At 31.0% G+C, this 16,701-nt stretch overlaps 1 protein-coding gene across 2 annotated transcripts; it reads left to right on the plus strand.

Moving 5' to 3' along the window:
- Window positions 1–418: 418 nt before the first annotated feature.
- Window positions 419–15,315, plus strand: LOC146532831 (netrin receptor UNC5C-like). Of its 2 annotated transcripts, XM_085196695.1 has the most exons (13): window positions 420–781; window positions 1,023–1,402; window positions 2,003–2,213; window positions 3,068–3,267; window positions 4,090–4,168; window positions 5,065–5,247; window positions 7,243–7,299; window positions 8,981–9,142; window positions 9,438–9,569; window positions 9,748–9,913; window positions 12,107–12,204; window positions 12,438–12,695; window positions 12,904–15,315. In XM_085196695.1, the coding sequence occupies exons 1-13, from the start codon at window positions 700–702 to the stop codon at window positions 14,070–14,072; spliced, it is 3,177 nt and encodes a 1,058-aa protein (XP_085052821.1). In that variant the 5' UTR covers window positions 420–699; the 3' UTR covers window positions 14,073–15,315. The 2 variants fall into 2 exon arrangements, with proteins under 2 accessions (XP_085052822.1, XP_085052821.1); XM_085196696.1 differs by lacking the exon at window positions 12,904–15,315 and having other exon boundaries at window positions 419–781; window positions 12,424–12,615.
- The last annotated feature ends 1,386 nt before the right edge of the window (window positions 15,316–16,701 follow it).

Raw genomic sequence — 16,701 nt, forward strand, 5'->3', positions numbered from 1 at the left:
ATTTTTTTTGCCTGTGGACGTCGATTCATTTATAAAAAAATATCATTACGAAATATAATCGCTAAAGGATTTGAACCAAATCGATAGTCATATAAGTCCACACTAAAAATCCAAGAACTTCCAATCCTACTACCACATCTACAACACAAGAAGACACTAAGCAAGCTTTTGTTTTCACAACATTCATACATCCTCAAATGATAGTAAAATGAAACATTTTAAATACATACTCAAGTGAAGTAGGGTACAAATCTGCATAAAACATTCCATCAATCGCGCCCTAATGACCCTAAAGCTTTTAAATACCGATTCATCAACATTCATTACTCTCCCAACTTTATTCCCAAGGGTGTATACGTTAATACGCATGCGTTGAAACTTTACAAGAGTTTGTTTTCATTCACCCTTCATCCCCTATTTAGTTGGATGCCAACCGTCGCCGTGATAACACCTTTTCTGATTTAAATCGTAATGTTATAACTTTTACGTCTGTATTTACGATTTCGGAATTTTCGTTAATTGTAGTGATTTATATTTTTGATGTTGATTAAATGATTTTTTATGAAGTAAATATAATATAAGGTATTATAGAGTGATCGGATATAATAAAATGTAAATTCGTAATATCAGTTATGGAACAAAATGATACCCAAACAAATATTTGTCTATTAATTTGTTTGTTGCGAAATCTGTGTATAAATGGAAGTGCATCTTTGGACGTGTTTCTTCATCATTCAAATACATTTGGCGACGCAGACGTGTGGAGAAGATCTTTTAAAAAGTAAGTTTTATTTATTTTGCGACCAAGAACAATTTTCAATTCATTGAAATGTTTTATGAGCTATTTGAAATAAATTAAATCTTTATGAAATATTTATTTATTATTCAAGAATTTTAAGAAATAAATTAAGTTTTTTTTATTTTCTCTTTCAAATAGAAATATTCTTTAAAATTTTCCACTTTTCTTAGTAGTGCTATAATATAAAACAGTACAAATGTGTACATGGTCCGATATATTTTAGGATCAGATGATAGTTTAACAGAAACAAATCAAGATGGGAATAGACCTCTAGATTTATTGATGAATCATAATGAGGCCAAAGATTATTTTTTACCGCCTGTTTTCCCAAACAATGAAGAAATAGACGACGAAGATGAAGAAGATGAAGATGAACATTCTTACTTAGATTATGATTACGAGAATAAAGAAACTAATTATAAGGACTCACCAGATGTAGTTACAGCAAGGAGTAATAGTCAAGATGTTATACCAGTAGATGATAAAATACCTTTGCACACAACAAAAGATAATTTGCCCGTTTTTCTTTTGGAACCGGAAAATACTTATGTTGTTAAAAACAAACCAGCTACACTTAAATGTCGTGCGGCGAATGCTTTAGAAGTAAGTTATTGGAATATTCAAATATTTTTGAGACAATTAACAATTTTATTGACATTATGTTACAATTTTATTATAATCGAGAAATGACTAGGCATCCTATTGGATTACATTCCTTAGCTGCTCTAGCGTAGTTTGCATTGCAATCCTGCCATTGCAACATTTTTCTGTTGATGTTCTAATTTATATACAGAAAATGTTAGTCCCTGCAATTATCTTCTTACATAGCATTTATTTTGTAAAAAAGAAAAGCCTTATAAGAACAATGAAAGATAAGGTTTCTAATGACTTAACTATTGCTAAGCTATTGTTATATTTAACATCACACATAAACTAAACAGTTTTCAAAGTATATTAGTCAGTTTATTATTAATGTTTTGCTATTTTTTAATAGAAGTAATGTTAAGTCATAGGTACAAAGACAATTACTTAAAATACACAGCAACCGAAAAAAATATTTATTCAAGTTAAGTTACGTAATTCTAGTTAGTTAGTTAGTTAATGAAATAGATTTTTTGTGATTGTGGTTAAAGATTTCCATTAAAGAGATTTTTAAGAAAGTAATATTGGACTAAAAGTACATTTTTCGATATACTTTTTTAGGTATACTTCAAATGCAATGGTGTTAAAACACAAGCCTTAAATTTCGAATTCGTTGATCCGCAAACCGGGGTGCGTATTATCGAGGGTGAATACAAAGTGACGAGAGAGCAAGTCGAGGAGTATTTCGGGAGTGACAAATATCAGTGCTCCTGCTTCGCTTGGACCAGTAGAGGGCAGATAAGGAGCCAGCCAGCCACTATAGAACTAGCCTGTAAGTCGATACTAAGCATGTTCTTAATCTAATTAACAAGATACTCTGAACTTCTTTATGGTAATAGTATTAAAACAAATTTAGTCTAATCTTGTAAGGAATATTTAGTTTTTTTAAGCTGACATTTGCTTTGATGACGTTGTTGTGCCATTAGACTGACTGACTGACTGACTTGACTGACAGTTCAAATTGTATATAATGTAAAATTTATATCTATACTCTATACTAATATAATAAAGCGGAAGAGTTTGTTTGTTTGTTTGTTTGTTTGTTTGTTTGAACGCTAAGATCTCTGGATCTACTGGATCGATTTACTTTGTTTTTGTTTTGTATGAAAGCTGCATTCTTCAGAAGTGCTATAGGCTATATAATATTACATTACACATATGTACTAATAAATTAAAATACTTTCTAATTTGACATGCAATTTATTCTGCCATGTTAATAACAACCGTCGTCGCTACGCGACCGCGTTCGTTACCGCGTCATTTTGATATTCATCCTTATGAAAATAAATATAATAGTATATTTCTATAGAAATTATATTCTTATATTTCAAGCAGGCGTAGCCGCGTCCGGGTCCGCTAGTCTATTATATAAATATACATACAGTTACTGTGGTCTAATTAGATAGAGTGCGGTGATGGATTTTACTACTGAATGCTTATAAATATGATGGAATGGGAAGATCGCAGTTGTGTAACAAAAGTTAGCTCTATCCACGAAAATATAAGAGAGATTTGCATTCATAATTTATGTAAACACTATCAAAATCTTAGCGAACCTATTTTTATATTTTCACCATTGCTTTAAATTTGTTATATATGATATGAAAACAAAATGAATATATACAGATATAAAGAAGCACTTCTCAGTGGCCCCACAATCTCAACTAGCGAAACAGTATGCGCCGGTAACCTTCAGATGTGAACCACCTCAAGCTGCGCCGTTCGCACAATTGTACTGGTTGAAAAATGGAGCTCCAGTTACGGTGGATGATAATGTCCAAATATCCAAGGAAGGTGATCTGGTCATCAAGCAAGCTACTTTATTGGTAAGGGTTGTGAAAAGGAAATCTATTGTATTTGTCAGTGATAAAACACACTACGGGCAGATCATAACTTTAATTTCTCCGCCACGACGGTCTTATTTATTGAATTTTACATATTGATTTTTAACATTAGTTTTTTTACTTACTTTTTGAAAGAATTTAAGAGAAATTCTTTCTCGTTCAATTGTACCTCCAGTTTAATTATATCACCATTGTAAAGCTATCAACAATCTATATATATAAAATCGAAAGGTCACTCACTCATCACGAAATCTCAGAAACTACAAGTGCTAGGAATCTGAAATTTTGCATAGGAGTTACTTATAGGACGTAGGTGCTTGCTAAGACGGGAATTTGCAATATTCGACTTCTAAGGGGTTGTTTTTGGGGTCGAAAGTTTGTATGAAACTTCGTTACAATAAATGCTAAGAGTCTCAAATTTTGCATAGACGTCACTAGGACGTAGTCATGGAGACAGAAATTAATTGTATATATTTATCTTTTAATAAATAAAATGAATAAAAAATAAAATGAATAATGAAATAAAATTGCGTATATTTACCTTTTTTATTACCGGTCAATTTCCTTCGTGTGTTTTCCATACAACGTGATATTGGCGAAATGAATTTTGCTCAACTGGCACGCTCGAAACGCCATTTATCAAGAATTCAATTCAATTCAGAAATTAATAATAACATAGTTCACGCGGGTGAAACCGCGAGCGGGCCGCTAGTATAAACATAAAAATAAATATAAAATAGTTAATATTCAAATTACGTTAGTATATAAAGTAAAATCCAAGTCTAGACAGGCAACAATTTGCAGGACATGGCCAACTACACCTGCGTCGCGGAGAACCTCGCCGGGAAGAGGATGTCCGAGCCAGCGTTGCTAACTGTGTTCGGTAAGTCTTTTGTGAAATATATGGTTATTTTGAGCTGAATTTAAATTGCCCTACATTCTAATTTTTGTAGTCGACGTAGTACTTGTTTAAAATACTTTATGTATGAACTAAAAAGCAGTGTACAAATATGTATATACGAATACTAGTAAACACATGCCTTTATTTGAAAAAAATATCTCAAATATTATTTAAGATATTTTTTTAATGAATAAAAATATATATATAAAAAAAACATGTTATAAATAAAAATAAGTAACTAAAGATTGGTAAAAGTTTGTTACTTTTCTAATACTTTCTTAGTATAACATATACCTACACAAAGTGGACAGTAAATGCGACGGTAGTGGGTTCAGGTCCAACCTTGGGGAACGAATTATTTTTATTAACCCGCTCTAATAAAAAGACAAAGTACGGCCTTGAGTTACGTCACTCAACGAAAATAGAAAATAGGGCAGAAAATGGGGAATACAAAAACAGTTTTTCTTAAAACTAGGTTTCCCTCTGCTTACCCTGCTAAAAGCTTGTAACTAAAAAATATTTATTATACTACATATATGCATGTTTTACTATATCTTTATATTATTATAGAATAAGTATATAAAGGTATACTTGTATAGTGGTACCTGCGTCGCAAGTTCCCAACAAGTAGTCCGCCAGTTCTGTAACTTAATATTGCATTTCAATTCGTCCGTTGTGAATTCTTTATTTCTATTGTGCAGACTCGGCTCTGTTTGAATGGCCGGCTTTATTTTTCCTTTATGACATGTCGGAGAGAAGGTACTAGAGTTTTATCATCTGTATACATTTATATTCCTATGTATTATTTATAACAAAGATATGAGTTAAGAAGGAAGAAAATAATGCACGCAATTACTAATATATAATAACTTAAACAGTAAACGGTGGTTGGACGGCATGGTCAGCGTGGGGCGACTGCTTCTGTGGTGGCCAAGTCAGTGACAGTGGACGAGGTAGACGCAGAGTAAGGAGCTGTACAGCACCACGACCCTTGAATGGAGGACAACCGTGTATAGGACCTAGCGTGCAGAAGACACAGGATTGCCTGGATTGTGATCTAGGTGAGTATTTCATTTATTTATATAAATTTTCAAATCCATCTTGGCGCAGTGGTAAAATGATTGATTGTTTCCGCAATGGTTGTAGATACGATTCTCTGATATATTTTTTATTGTAAGTAGATACTCGTTCATACACTCGTATAACTAATAATCATATTTTAATTATTTTTATTTGTTCGTTGCAGCATATAAATGACGGAAAGTGGAGGAAAGTGACCGACAATAATAAATCTTACTAATTTATTTTTTTGTTTAACTTCATGCAGAACCTCGTACATACGAGAGTAGGTATAGAGAACCTGGGAACCTAGTGTTAAGGAACTCCGGCGACACTTGTAGGGAACGGACGTTTCCGTTTCCAAAAAATTTAATTCTTAGTTCAAAAATATTAATCATGATTTTTATTGTATTCTTTAACATTATTGAACCTACGTCAAATTATTTATTAAATTATAATAATATGTAAGGTCCAGTGAGGTTTAGTAAAATATTTAAAATATAGTGCATACGTTTAAAATCAGTAGGTACCTACCATGTGACCAAAACATTCTATGCAGTTACAAAGGATGTATACGGTGGACGTGTCCCCGCATGTAATATCTAGAAAAGCATGCTGGTTCATTATTCATGCACATTTTAGAGTACACTGACCAGATATCTAGAGGAAGCTTTAGTGCTCTATGTACTTGTATTTCCTTAGAGAAAATATATTTACTGGTTGCAAATTTAGTTCCTTTAATATGTATTTTATGTGTGTACTAGGCTTCCTTACTTATTAATGTTGTAAATGTTTCTTTGATGATTGTTTGTTCTACTTTCACACCAAAACTACTAAATTAATTTGGAAGAAATTTTACAATAATATAGTTTATGTATATAAATAATACATAGGATTCAGTTTATATTAAAAAATAATATAATTTAGCTATAATATAACAATAAATTAAATCGAGCAATTCCGTTTAAGTTGCTAGTATTACTATAAAGTACAAACCATATGGTTGTGAGTTCGGTCTCTACTAGGGAGATTGAATTTCCCTTGTTTTGGGAAGACAAAGCTTCGCCGTTGTGTTCCATCACTCAACATGCAAAGTCGAATACGAGCAAATGGAGAACGTAGTGTCCTAACATTACATTTTTTCTATCTCTACTGTAGTGCGGGAAAAACTAAAAAATAAATAATGGGGGCTCAGTTAGAACTCATTAAGAATGAAAATATTTTTTCCCTGTTTACCCGACATAATTGGTAAAATACCTCAAAAGAGCTTGTTTTAAACGTCTGTAGATAAAACTTTTATAATTATTGTAATGTTATAAATGTAGACATGTACGTAAGACGCAAGTACGGCTTCTTTATATTTAGTTTCCAATAAATACAATATTGGAATAGTCTTTTTTATAACAACTTCTAACTACTGGCTTTAACTTATTTAAAATTTATAAAGTAATAGTAGAGTAAAACAAAGTTTCTATTCTGTTTAAATATTCAACATCGATTTATGTGTGAAAAAGTATAAAGTGCTTCAACAATATTTATAAAGTACCTACAATAAGGCACACTTTTCATATTACCTAAATTCACGCATTCTTATTTTGCAAAGTAGAGAGATTCTATTGATATAATATCATCATATTCATTTTCCGCTAAAACAAAGATATTGATAATTTGATAACTTAACATTCGCTGTTTCTCCTTTATCTATTAGTCATTTTTTTTAACTAACTTAACTGTTTATGAAACAGTGCATAACGCAAATGTTGATTGTAGGTTCGAAACTCGCCTGGGATTTTTTTGTGAATTGCGCCATAGATAGTGACTCTATATGAGTGGAAAGCAAAAGAAAATATCTTTACCGACCTGAAAAAAAATAACCACTTTTTAAATACTTGGATAAAATTAAAACTGGTATTCATCTCTACATCTATCGTCCGTCTTACTGTGCCATAACGGCAAAAATGTTTGGCTGTCATACACCTATTAAAACGTTATTTCAGATCTATACGTCGATAGCTTGGATGAGCTGGCGGATGAATCATCGGATATTATATTAGGTATGTATGGGACATTAACATTTCTTATTAATATATTTAACCTTTAACTATGGACGTGATTTTTTTATAACACAAATATGGACGTCGGGTCTGTCAGACCAGTGTATTTATTGGTCATATTCCGGCTGTTTTTTAAAGGAAGAAGACAATTTTATGTTTTAGTTTACATGAATAGCCTCAAATCAAGCAAAATCAATATAAATAAAATCGCTTTTTATTAAAGTTTACGCATCACAACGATTTAAGTAACTTAAAGTCACAATTTCAGTCTTTGGCCACATGGGATGACTCTTAAGAAAATAATACTATAAAAAAAGACAGATAATAAAATAAATATTTTTTTAACAAAATATAAAGTCTAACAAATAAAAAAAATAAAAAAATTACATCTTATGTTATAAAATAAAAATTTTGACAACACCTCAAGATAAGGTATTATTGAACATCGATACACAATGGCTTTCAACATTGTTGGCTAACAGGACGATTGCAGTCAACATAAGTATGTGTTGTCTTTTTATATATCTTATGGGGGCAAAGTATACATGTTTTTCAAGAACCCAAAACTATTTTTTTAGCTTCATGTTCAATAAATGATAGATCAGATCGCGAAACGCGAGTCAAAGTCATTCTCAATTTTTAGAGTAGTTTAGTATACGAAACGCGTCTTTTTATTTGATAAAGTGTTATTTTCTTTATAAAATGTCGTCGTCCAATTCTTTTGATTGATGTTGATTATAAAGTACCGATATATTTGTCCCTGACGTGCTTGGTCGATCATTTTTTTCCATTTTATCATAAAAACTAAAAAAATTGAATCTTTTTTTAGGTAAATAATATTTATATTACTAAAATATATGACAAACAATGCAAAATAATATATGATATATAACAATAAAAACATTTGAATACAAATAATACAATTAAAATATTAAAGTATATTTTGTAATATTATAAAAATATATGGTGTTTTCAAATCATTATGTATGGGAAACATGGACGTCGGGTCTGACAGACCCAGGCCCCGTTTAGAAAGTTAAATACTCACGTGTTTTGGACCCAGAGACACAACCACTGCTATCTACATTCATTTTGGCATTAATACGAAAGGTACTGAGAGACTCAGTGGCGGAGGTCACCGAGAAGTGGCCGATTTGTAGAATTCGTAGACCTAGATGGGTCTGTGAGACCCGACGTCCATACTTAAAGGTTAAATATTATTTATTCTTTTCTTCTTTATAAAACACTTCTTTTTCATGGAAGAAATAAGCAATAGTCAATGGTATTTAAAATTAAACCTTACGATCCCGTACGGTGTGAAACTGTTCAAATAATTATTTTCCCATTGTATTTCCATTGATTATTATTGTAAAATTTTAATATAATATAGTAGTAATATAATATTAATCTGTATATCTGTTGTTCTCTCATTGCTAAATCACTGAACCGAATCTATACAATTATTGTAATTGAATTAAATTTAATCATTAATATAAATTATAATATTATTACCAAATATATTTCTTTGTTTTGATGTAAATATATTATTTGAATCTGTTTAATGAATCGATTTTGATAAAATTGGAACAAATAGTACTACTTTCGTGCTTATTATGCCTAGTATTATATAGGATTTTAGGATGGTCTATATAATAATATTAAATATACCAATTGAACTTAGGACGTTGGTCTCAATGGTCTGAATGGTCTCGATGTGATTCCGATTGTCTTCACACCAGACGAAGGAAATGTATAACAAGCACGCCGTGTTTGGGGAAGGACTATCAAGTGGCACAGTGCAAGATGTGCGTGAGGACTTCTAAATCCGATATTATGCATGATGGTAAGATGAGTTGTCATTTTAAGATTTTTAAGTGTTATTTCACATTTAGGGAAAAAATATTCTTTTAGAAGACGTATAAAATTTTTAATGTAGCATGGCTCGAACTTGCGCCAATATAGCTTAAAAGGAACGTATAGTTTAGTGATTAAAGCGGTCTGAGGCTGTCCAAGAGGCGGAGGTTTGATTCCCGCTATGTTTTGTTCTTAGTGTGGAAAATAATACTAAGTGAATAACTTTTTAAATATTTTAGAATATTTTTATATAAGGATATTATCTAATCAAAATATTATTTTAGGTGCGTCATACTGGCCTTTGCTAATAGCGTTGTCTATAGCTTTTCTTATATTCCTAGTGGTTGTTATTTTGGGCATTAAATATATGAAAATACGAATGGCAGAAAATTCACCGTACGTGAAACCACCACCTGGTAAGTTTATATAAATTTTTCATATTAAAGTTTAGCGATTACTTTGATTTTAAAAGAAATTATTATTTTTTGAAGCTTTTTTCAAAACTTTTACGACGAACAAACTTTTACGAATTAAATGTTTAAATTATTTTTTTCATGTATTTTTTTTTAATTTAATAATTATATTTATTACCAGGTACAAATTACTTTGGTAACGTGATAAAACGTACGCTGACTAACCAACCCGATCTGACAATACACGAAGAGTTCCACACGGTGGATTCAAGACGCACGCACAGACAGACGAGCATGTCGAGCAATAGGAACGAGCATTTGTATGAAGTACCACAACTTGCTAATAGGTGAGTCAGTTCGTATAATACGGCCGCCGAGTTGTGGTCGCCCCGAATTTAGAAGAGAAATTATAAAATATAAGGCGGCCCCGACTCGTCGACTGTACTATATGTAAGTAAACTTTTTTATCAAGTAAAATAACCTAAAAAAACAAAATTTTGTACAAATTTTAGAATAAGATATACACTGGCCATTGTTAATGAGAAAACTGTTATATTTATCTATAGCTCCATAACTCATATTTGTATAATAACATATAAATACTTAATTATACAAATTGCATTCAGCTTTTGATATTATGAAATCTATGAGCCGTATTATAGTTAATACTGTATGTAATTAAAATGAAACAGTGGCACTTTAATTATTAAAATGAGATGCCTAATTACAGCCCTCGGTTTCGGTTAGGCTAGTTTGTTAGTGTTAATTTTAATCAATCGTTAACTTCGATATTTGTAAGTAAAATAAATAATAACAATAAAAATAATTGTTTTAAAATAGTAAATAAAAAATGTTTTCTACCAACGCACTCAAAGTATAAGTCAAAAATTACGTTCAGGAAACGTATGCCCACCTTTTACTCATAATTAAACTGAAATCACAATTCTACGAATATAGCCCATAGTTATACATAGAATACATAGAAAGATTACAATTATATACAACGATTTCGTATAAACAGTGTAAACAATCAAAAAAATTAAAAGAGTTTAGACTCGACTTTTGACGTGTGACTAATAGGTAATATTTTATTATTTATCAGTTATTAATTTTCTCCCAAATAGAAAGATAGACAGTGCGCTCCTAGTATATAGATACCTAGTAGTAGAAACTCTATTCTTCACTTACCCCCGAAATATTCCGTGTTGAGTGGCGGAACTTAACGCTTGCTTAGTCTGGCAAGTGGGGGAAATTGATTTCGAAATTTGTCAAACCATGCCCAACTGCGTCACGTTGGCCATATAGGTAGTCTATATCGTATAATAATATACATTTGGTTGCATCTCCCCTAACAAAGTTAATTTATAGACCCAACCAATTTGCTATTCTTTTAAATGCTATGGGGGACTGAGCTAATTGGAATTGCAAAAAACAAAGCTGGTCTATAAATTGTCTATTTCAGAGTGAATAGATTACCACTTTTATAAATAAATTATTTAGCTTAGTGTCTACTAAAAAAGGCTTATTTTCCCAATCTAAGTCCCAACTGTACTATTTTTCCAATTAATATTATTCCCAAAAAATATTGAAAGAATTGACATTAAATTTAACGAATGTTAGGTAGATATTGTTTTTTTATTTACTGACAGGAACCACCATCTAAATTTCAAATTTAATAATTCGATTTTGGATTGTATAGTTTACTGTCATCTATATATATAAAAGGACTTGTCCTCACTGACTGAGGTAAGACGCACGCACAGCCGCTAACCGCTGACAGTAGAAACGTGACATTTGGACAAAAGTTTACTTTCGTAATCTGGACATCCACTAAGAAGGGATTTTGAAAAATTTTAACCCTAAAGGGGTGAAATAGGGGTTCAAAGTTTGTATGGAATAAAAATTAAATCGGCACCGATTTTTATAAAATTTGAAATTTAGATTTTTAAAAGTATTTAATTGAACACGTGTTTCATCGTTTTCTAGAATTCTCCCTCTAAGGGTGCAAATAAGGGGTTGAAAGTTTGTATAGGTTTTTTTAAATTGTCACCAATTTTTATAAAATTTGAAATTCAGACTCTTAAACGTATATAATTAAACAAATGTTTCATGATTTTCTAGAATTCACTCCTTAAGGGTGCAAATAAGGGGTTGAAAGTTTGTATGGGAAAATTCTTAAATCGCCACCGATTTTTATAACATTTGATATTTAGACTCTTAAAAATATTTAATTCAACATATGTTTCATGGTTTTCTAGAATTCACCCCCTAAGGGTGCAAATAAGGGGTTGAAAGTTTGTATGGGAAAATCTTTAAATCGCCACCGATTTTTATAAAATTTGAAATTTAGACTCTTCAAAATATTTCATTGAACACATGTTTCATGGATTAATAAAATTCACTCTTCAATACGCAAGCGAAGCTGCGCGCGTCTGCTAGTTTTAAATATACATTACAAATAGTAAAAATATTTTAAATTATTTATTTAAACTATGACAATGACGTAGAGATCAATGCTAAAACCTCATAATTTCTTTCAGCTACATGTCCCCGATAGATCACGAGGTAAGAGCACAGGAGAGCTTCGCTTGCAAGGACAAGGAGTCAGACCGCTCTGACTCCAGCTGCTTTATGAGCTGTGAGTTTATATGTGACGTACTTTGTAGAGTGATTATATGACTTTTAATTGAAAATTTGTTTATTATAAAATATCATATTTCATATTTAGTTTATTAGAGTAGTCAAGAAAGAGTCATTCAAGCCTTTTTTTAACCAACTTTTCATATAGCCACTCTAAGAGTTTATTGCTTTAGTTTGAAATAAAATAGAAGTACAATTATTTCTACATATAACTTAGATATTACCTTACAGCGGGATCGTCGTACGGCAATGAAAGTGTAGAAATGTCGCCTTCGCTTAAAAACAACGCTTCAGTAGATTCGAAATTTATGAATTCACATTATTTAGAGACTGCAACATCTAAAATTATAAATACTGATGGTGATTGGCTCAATTTGGACAAATGTGGAGTGAGATTATTTATTCCCGATGGGGTGGTGGAGAAAGCTGAAGAATTATTCTCCATAGAGGTCACAGACGAAGAATGGAACAAGCCAAATTTACAAGAAGGTATTTAAAAAAAAATGTTCGATGATTATATATATAATATTTCTATTCTGAAATCTAGCCATTTATATTATTTTGACCCCAATAGTCTAGACAGAATTTAAAATAAATTGGAACAGCATTGCAGTGACTTAGATCAGATATATCTCGACCTAATTAAGTTTTATTTTCACTTTACCCTCTATAAAATTAGCATTTCTCATTTTAACAGGTGAAACGCAACTAAGCCCGATAATTCGATGTGGACCAAAAAATTTCCATTTCTGCAAAGCAGTGATTCTAACATTTCCACATTGTGCGGCATTAAAAAACTCTAGTTGGGTACTCTCTATTTTACAAAAGCCTGAAGAAATTAATTCAAGAGAATGGAGAAAAGTATTAACTCTTGGCCAAGAAACACCAGGATCACCCTTATTTGCGCAAGTAGATCCGTCAAAAGTGTACCTTGTGTGCGAATTCCTCAGTGACTTTGTTCTCATTGGAAGAAGTTTTAGTGCTTTAGACGCGAAGTTGCTGAAAGTAGCCCTTTTCCTCAGTAAACGTACAGATGGCTGCTATAATCTCAATTTAAACGTATTTAACGACACACCATATGCATTCTATGAGTGTTTTGAAAGTGAACGACGTTCAGGCGGCTTTCTTCTTTGCGATCCAAAAACAATTTGCTTTCAGGAGAATTGTTCTGATTTGTGTATCAATGTTAGGGATGTGGGAACGGGATGGAAAATACAATCAGGGGGCAAATATCAGGAGCTATCCTTTTCGCACCTTTGGAACATGAACGTCAGATCACTGCATTGTCTATTCATTCTTCAACAAACGGACGCAATCAATTGTTTAGAACTAAATATATCCGTGTACCAAAAACAAAAACAGTCTAACTCGATAACATTCAATTTAAAAACAAACGATGTTAATTCGAATTTCAATTGTAATAAACGTTTCAGCTATTCAGGCGTGGAAATGGGTTACAGCGTTAATATCCTCGAGAATCCATTCAATTATTCGTCGTTATCGAAAAAAGAGGGCCGATATGATTTCGTTTATAGGAACAATGGTTTGCAAAGAAATAGTTTTATAGTTGACAATAATTATTATAGAACAAACGTTTTGACTAAGTCCGATAGGGTTATATTATGCAAGTTGTTAGACAGTCAAACAGTTAAGGGAAACGATTGGCGGTTACTGGCGGAGAAGCTGAAGTTAACTTCCTTCTATTACTACTTCTCCAACACGTGTTCTCCGGCGGAGAATATTCTCAACTTATGGTTATGTAGGAACAACGATGTCAATATGTTAGTTAATTTGTCGCGGATATTCAGGGAAATGTCTAGGATTGACTGTGCGACGGTTGTCGAGAGGCGTTGCTTTCCCAATTAGACTGATTTTTATTTTGATACATGTTTTACACCGGAGTATTTCTTTTTTTTTTTTGGCGTTAGAAACATGTATGTAGACGTTGAATTTCTTTTCTATAAGGACAATAATTTTAATATTAGCTTCTTATTTAATTTTTTTTTAGATATTTAATTTTATTTAATTTTAGTAGTCACCACGAGTTTTAGCGAGTAACACACAGTTGAGATTCAGTATTAACTTGGATTTTATTTAAGGTAAAGTGTCGAACACTTTAATTTTAAGATATATATTTATTTGTCTAGTCATTTAAATAATAAAATTTTAACTAAGATTCTTTTAAAGTCTCATAACTATGACGTTATAAAATGCGTCAGAAATGCACAGTAAAGTTTGAGTAGCTTGTTAAGCAAATTATCTAGGAGAGAACTGATGTTGAAATATATTTTCTAGGCTCTAAGTTTGTTTCAACGAAATTGTTCGATTTTTTTTGATTGATTATATAAATGTCCAGATATAGCATCGAAGTGATAGAAATGTCTTTATAAAATATCTACAATAAAGGTAGGTTTTTACTTGTGCCTATTTCAAAGTTGTATTTTTCTTCTTTTCTGTTATATTTTTATAGATTTCATAATGCTTTAACTTGACATGTATGTAATCGAAATAAAGCGCATTTAATTATTTGACTGACAAATTATAAATTATATTACTATAGTTTTTCACATTTTTTCTTTTGTAGTAATCTACTAATTATATTTGATATATATTAGCTTGTTTATCTTATATATAGATACTATGTCAGTCAAATACCTTAAGCATGAGTTCACACTATTATATAACGTTTTAATATTATCTTAAATTATTGCTTAACATTAATAATTTATTATAGCTAAAAGAAATTTTTTAGAATTTTCTCTTTGATATATTAAAAGGCAAAGTTAACTAACTTCATACATTACTTCAGTCTTCGGTTTCCACATATTTATAGATTTTTTTTGCTGGAAGAACAACGCAAACATTATTATCAAATTCTATAATTAGGTTATATAATTATAATAGGTTATGTTTATAGTGTGAACTCAGATTTATTTCACGAAATAAAAAAACCTAGAATGCTTCGTATTTAAAGGAGAGTATGTTTTCAAAACATATTATTTAGTTATGTATAGTAACGAAACAAAAATTGTATTGTACGTTTGTTTAAGGAATATGAAAATGGTTTTAGTAGTGATTTTAAATTTTTCAAGTAAATATTTTAAATTAATTGTATTTGTTTTATTTTATACATTAAGTAACACTATTAGTCCATCTTTGAGGTTATCGTGGCAGTACGTCAGCATTGACTGTCAAGGCGATGACGAAAAACTATTTCGTATGATTTTGCAATTCGGTTTTATATAGTACAATTTATTCATATTATTTACAATTAATTATATACACCTAAGATATAGAAAAAAAATATATATATATAATCATGAGAATACAATGTAGAAATAAAATAACAGTATTTAACTTTTCAAATAACTAACTTACAGCCTAACTTTTTGACCTACTACTGCATAGAAAGGAAAACTCGTTTAACCAGTATTTTGCCAATTAGGCAATGCGGGTTTTATGTAATCCAATTTTGAATAAAAATTGTTAGATACAATGTTCTATTTCTTATATTTTTTTATAATTTTACACAAGATAGAAAAAAAAGTAGACAAATATTATTATAATTTAAATATAAAGAAAAAAAAGATTAATTTAATTTCTTTGTTGCGTACATTTCTTAATATTTAAGACTGCTCTGTACCCTTTAAATGAGATTACCTTACTCATAAAGGGTTATCTTTTATAACGGACAACCACAAAGCGCGTTAGCAGTATGGTAAATATGGGATTAATAAATTAACTGAACGTCGCTTTAATAAGTAAAATGGTTAGTTAAAGATATACATTCATGTGTGAGATATAAATTCTATTATTATGATCAATTAGTAAATAATAAGAGAAGTAGGCCAGTCGTGCTGTAAGAACGACTGTTTGTGGGTTCAATCTCTACTCGAGGAAATTAAAGATTTAATATTTTCATTTCTTCCATGGAGTCTTAATACAAGGTTCCTTCTGCCTCCTCTGCTGTTTTCAGGATGCAGCACGAAGCTGAAAAAAAAATCATAACAAAATACTTATGAAAAAGGCAGCACTCGCTGAGGTTATTCTAGTCACTCTTCAACTAGTAGAGCGATGTAATTACAATAATTTAAATACAATTATTTCCCTGAGTGGAAATCGCACCCGCACCATCACGCCCCCATAGTGGCGTCAGGAAAAATTTATCACAATTGAAATTAAGATAGAATATTGGAAATTTAAACATATACCTATAAATACGTGAAAATAATCACTATAGTAAATTAATAAATATAGTTTTTTTAATATAACAAAAAAGGGATTCATTCAACAATAAAAAATCCCTAAATATTACAGCCACAGAGCACACTCCTGTGCTCCGTGACCCAAATACTAGGTATCAAGTATTAACGTTAGGGTTGGCGCCCGCGATTGCATTGTTTAATAATTGAAGACCTTCCTACATTACTCTGTATTGAGAACTGGTTGAGTTATAAGCGGTAACGGTTTGCAAATCATTATTGAATATTTACTA

The sequence above is a fragment of the Heliconius melpomene genome, chromosome 13 (assembly GCF_056956725.1).
Source record: "Heliconius melpomene rosina isolate 202511_hmr_F chromosome 13, ASM5695672v1, whole genome shotgun sequence".
Classification (NCBI taxonomy): domain Eukaryota; kingdom Metazoa; phylum Arthropoda; class Insecta; order Lepidoptera; family Nymphalidae; genus Heliconius; species Heliconius melpomene.

Coding starts and splice junctions, on each gene's coding strand:
- LOC146532831 (XM_085196695.1), top strand. CDS start 700: ATGGAAGTGCATCTTTGGACGTGTTTCTTCATCATTCAAATACATTTG. Junction 1,403..2,002: donor GTGCGGCGAATGCTTTAGAA/GTAAGTTATTGG, acceptor ATACTTTTTTAG/GTATACTTCAAATGCAATGG. Junction 5,248..7,242: donor TTGCCTGGATTGTGATCTAG/GTGAGTATTTCA, acceptor ACGTTATTTCAG/ATCTATACGTCGATAGCTTG.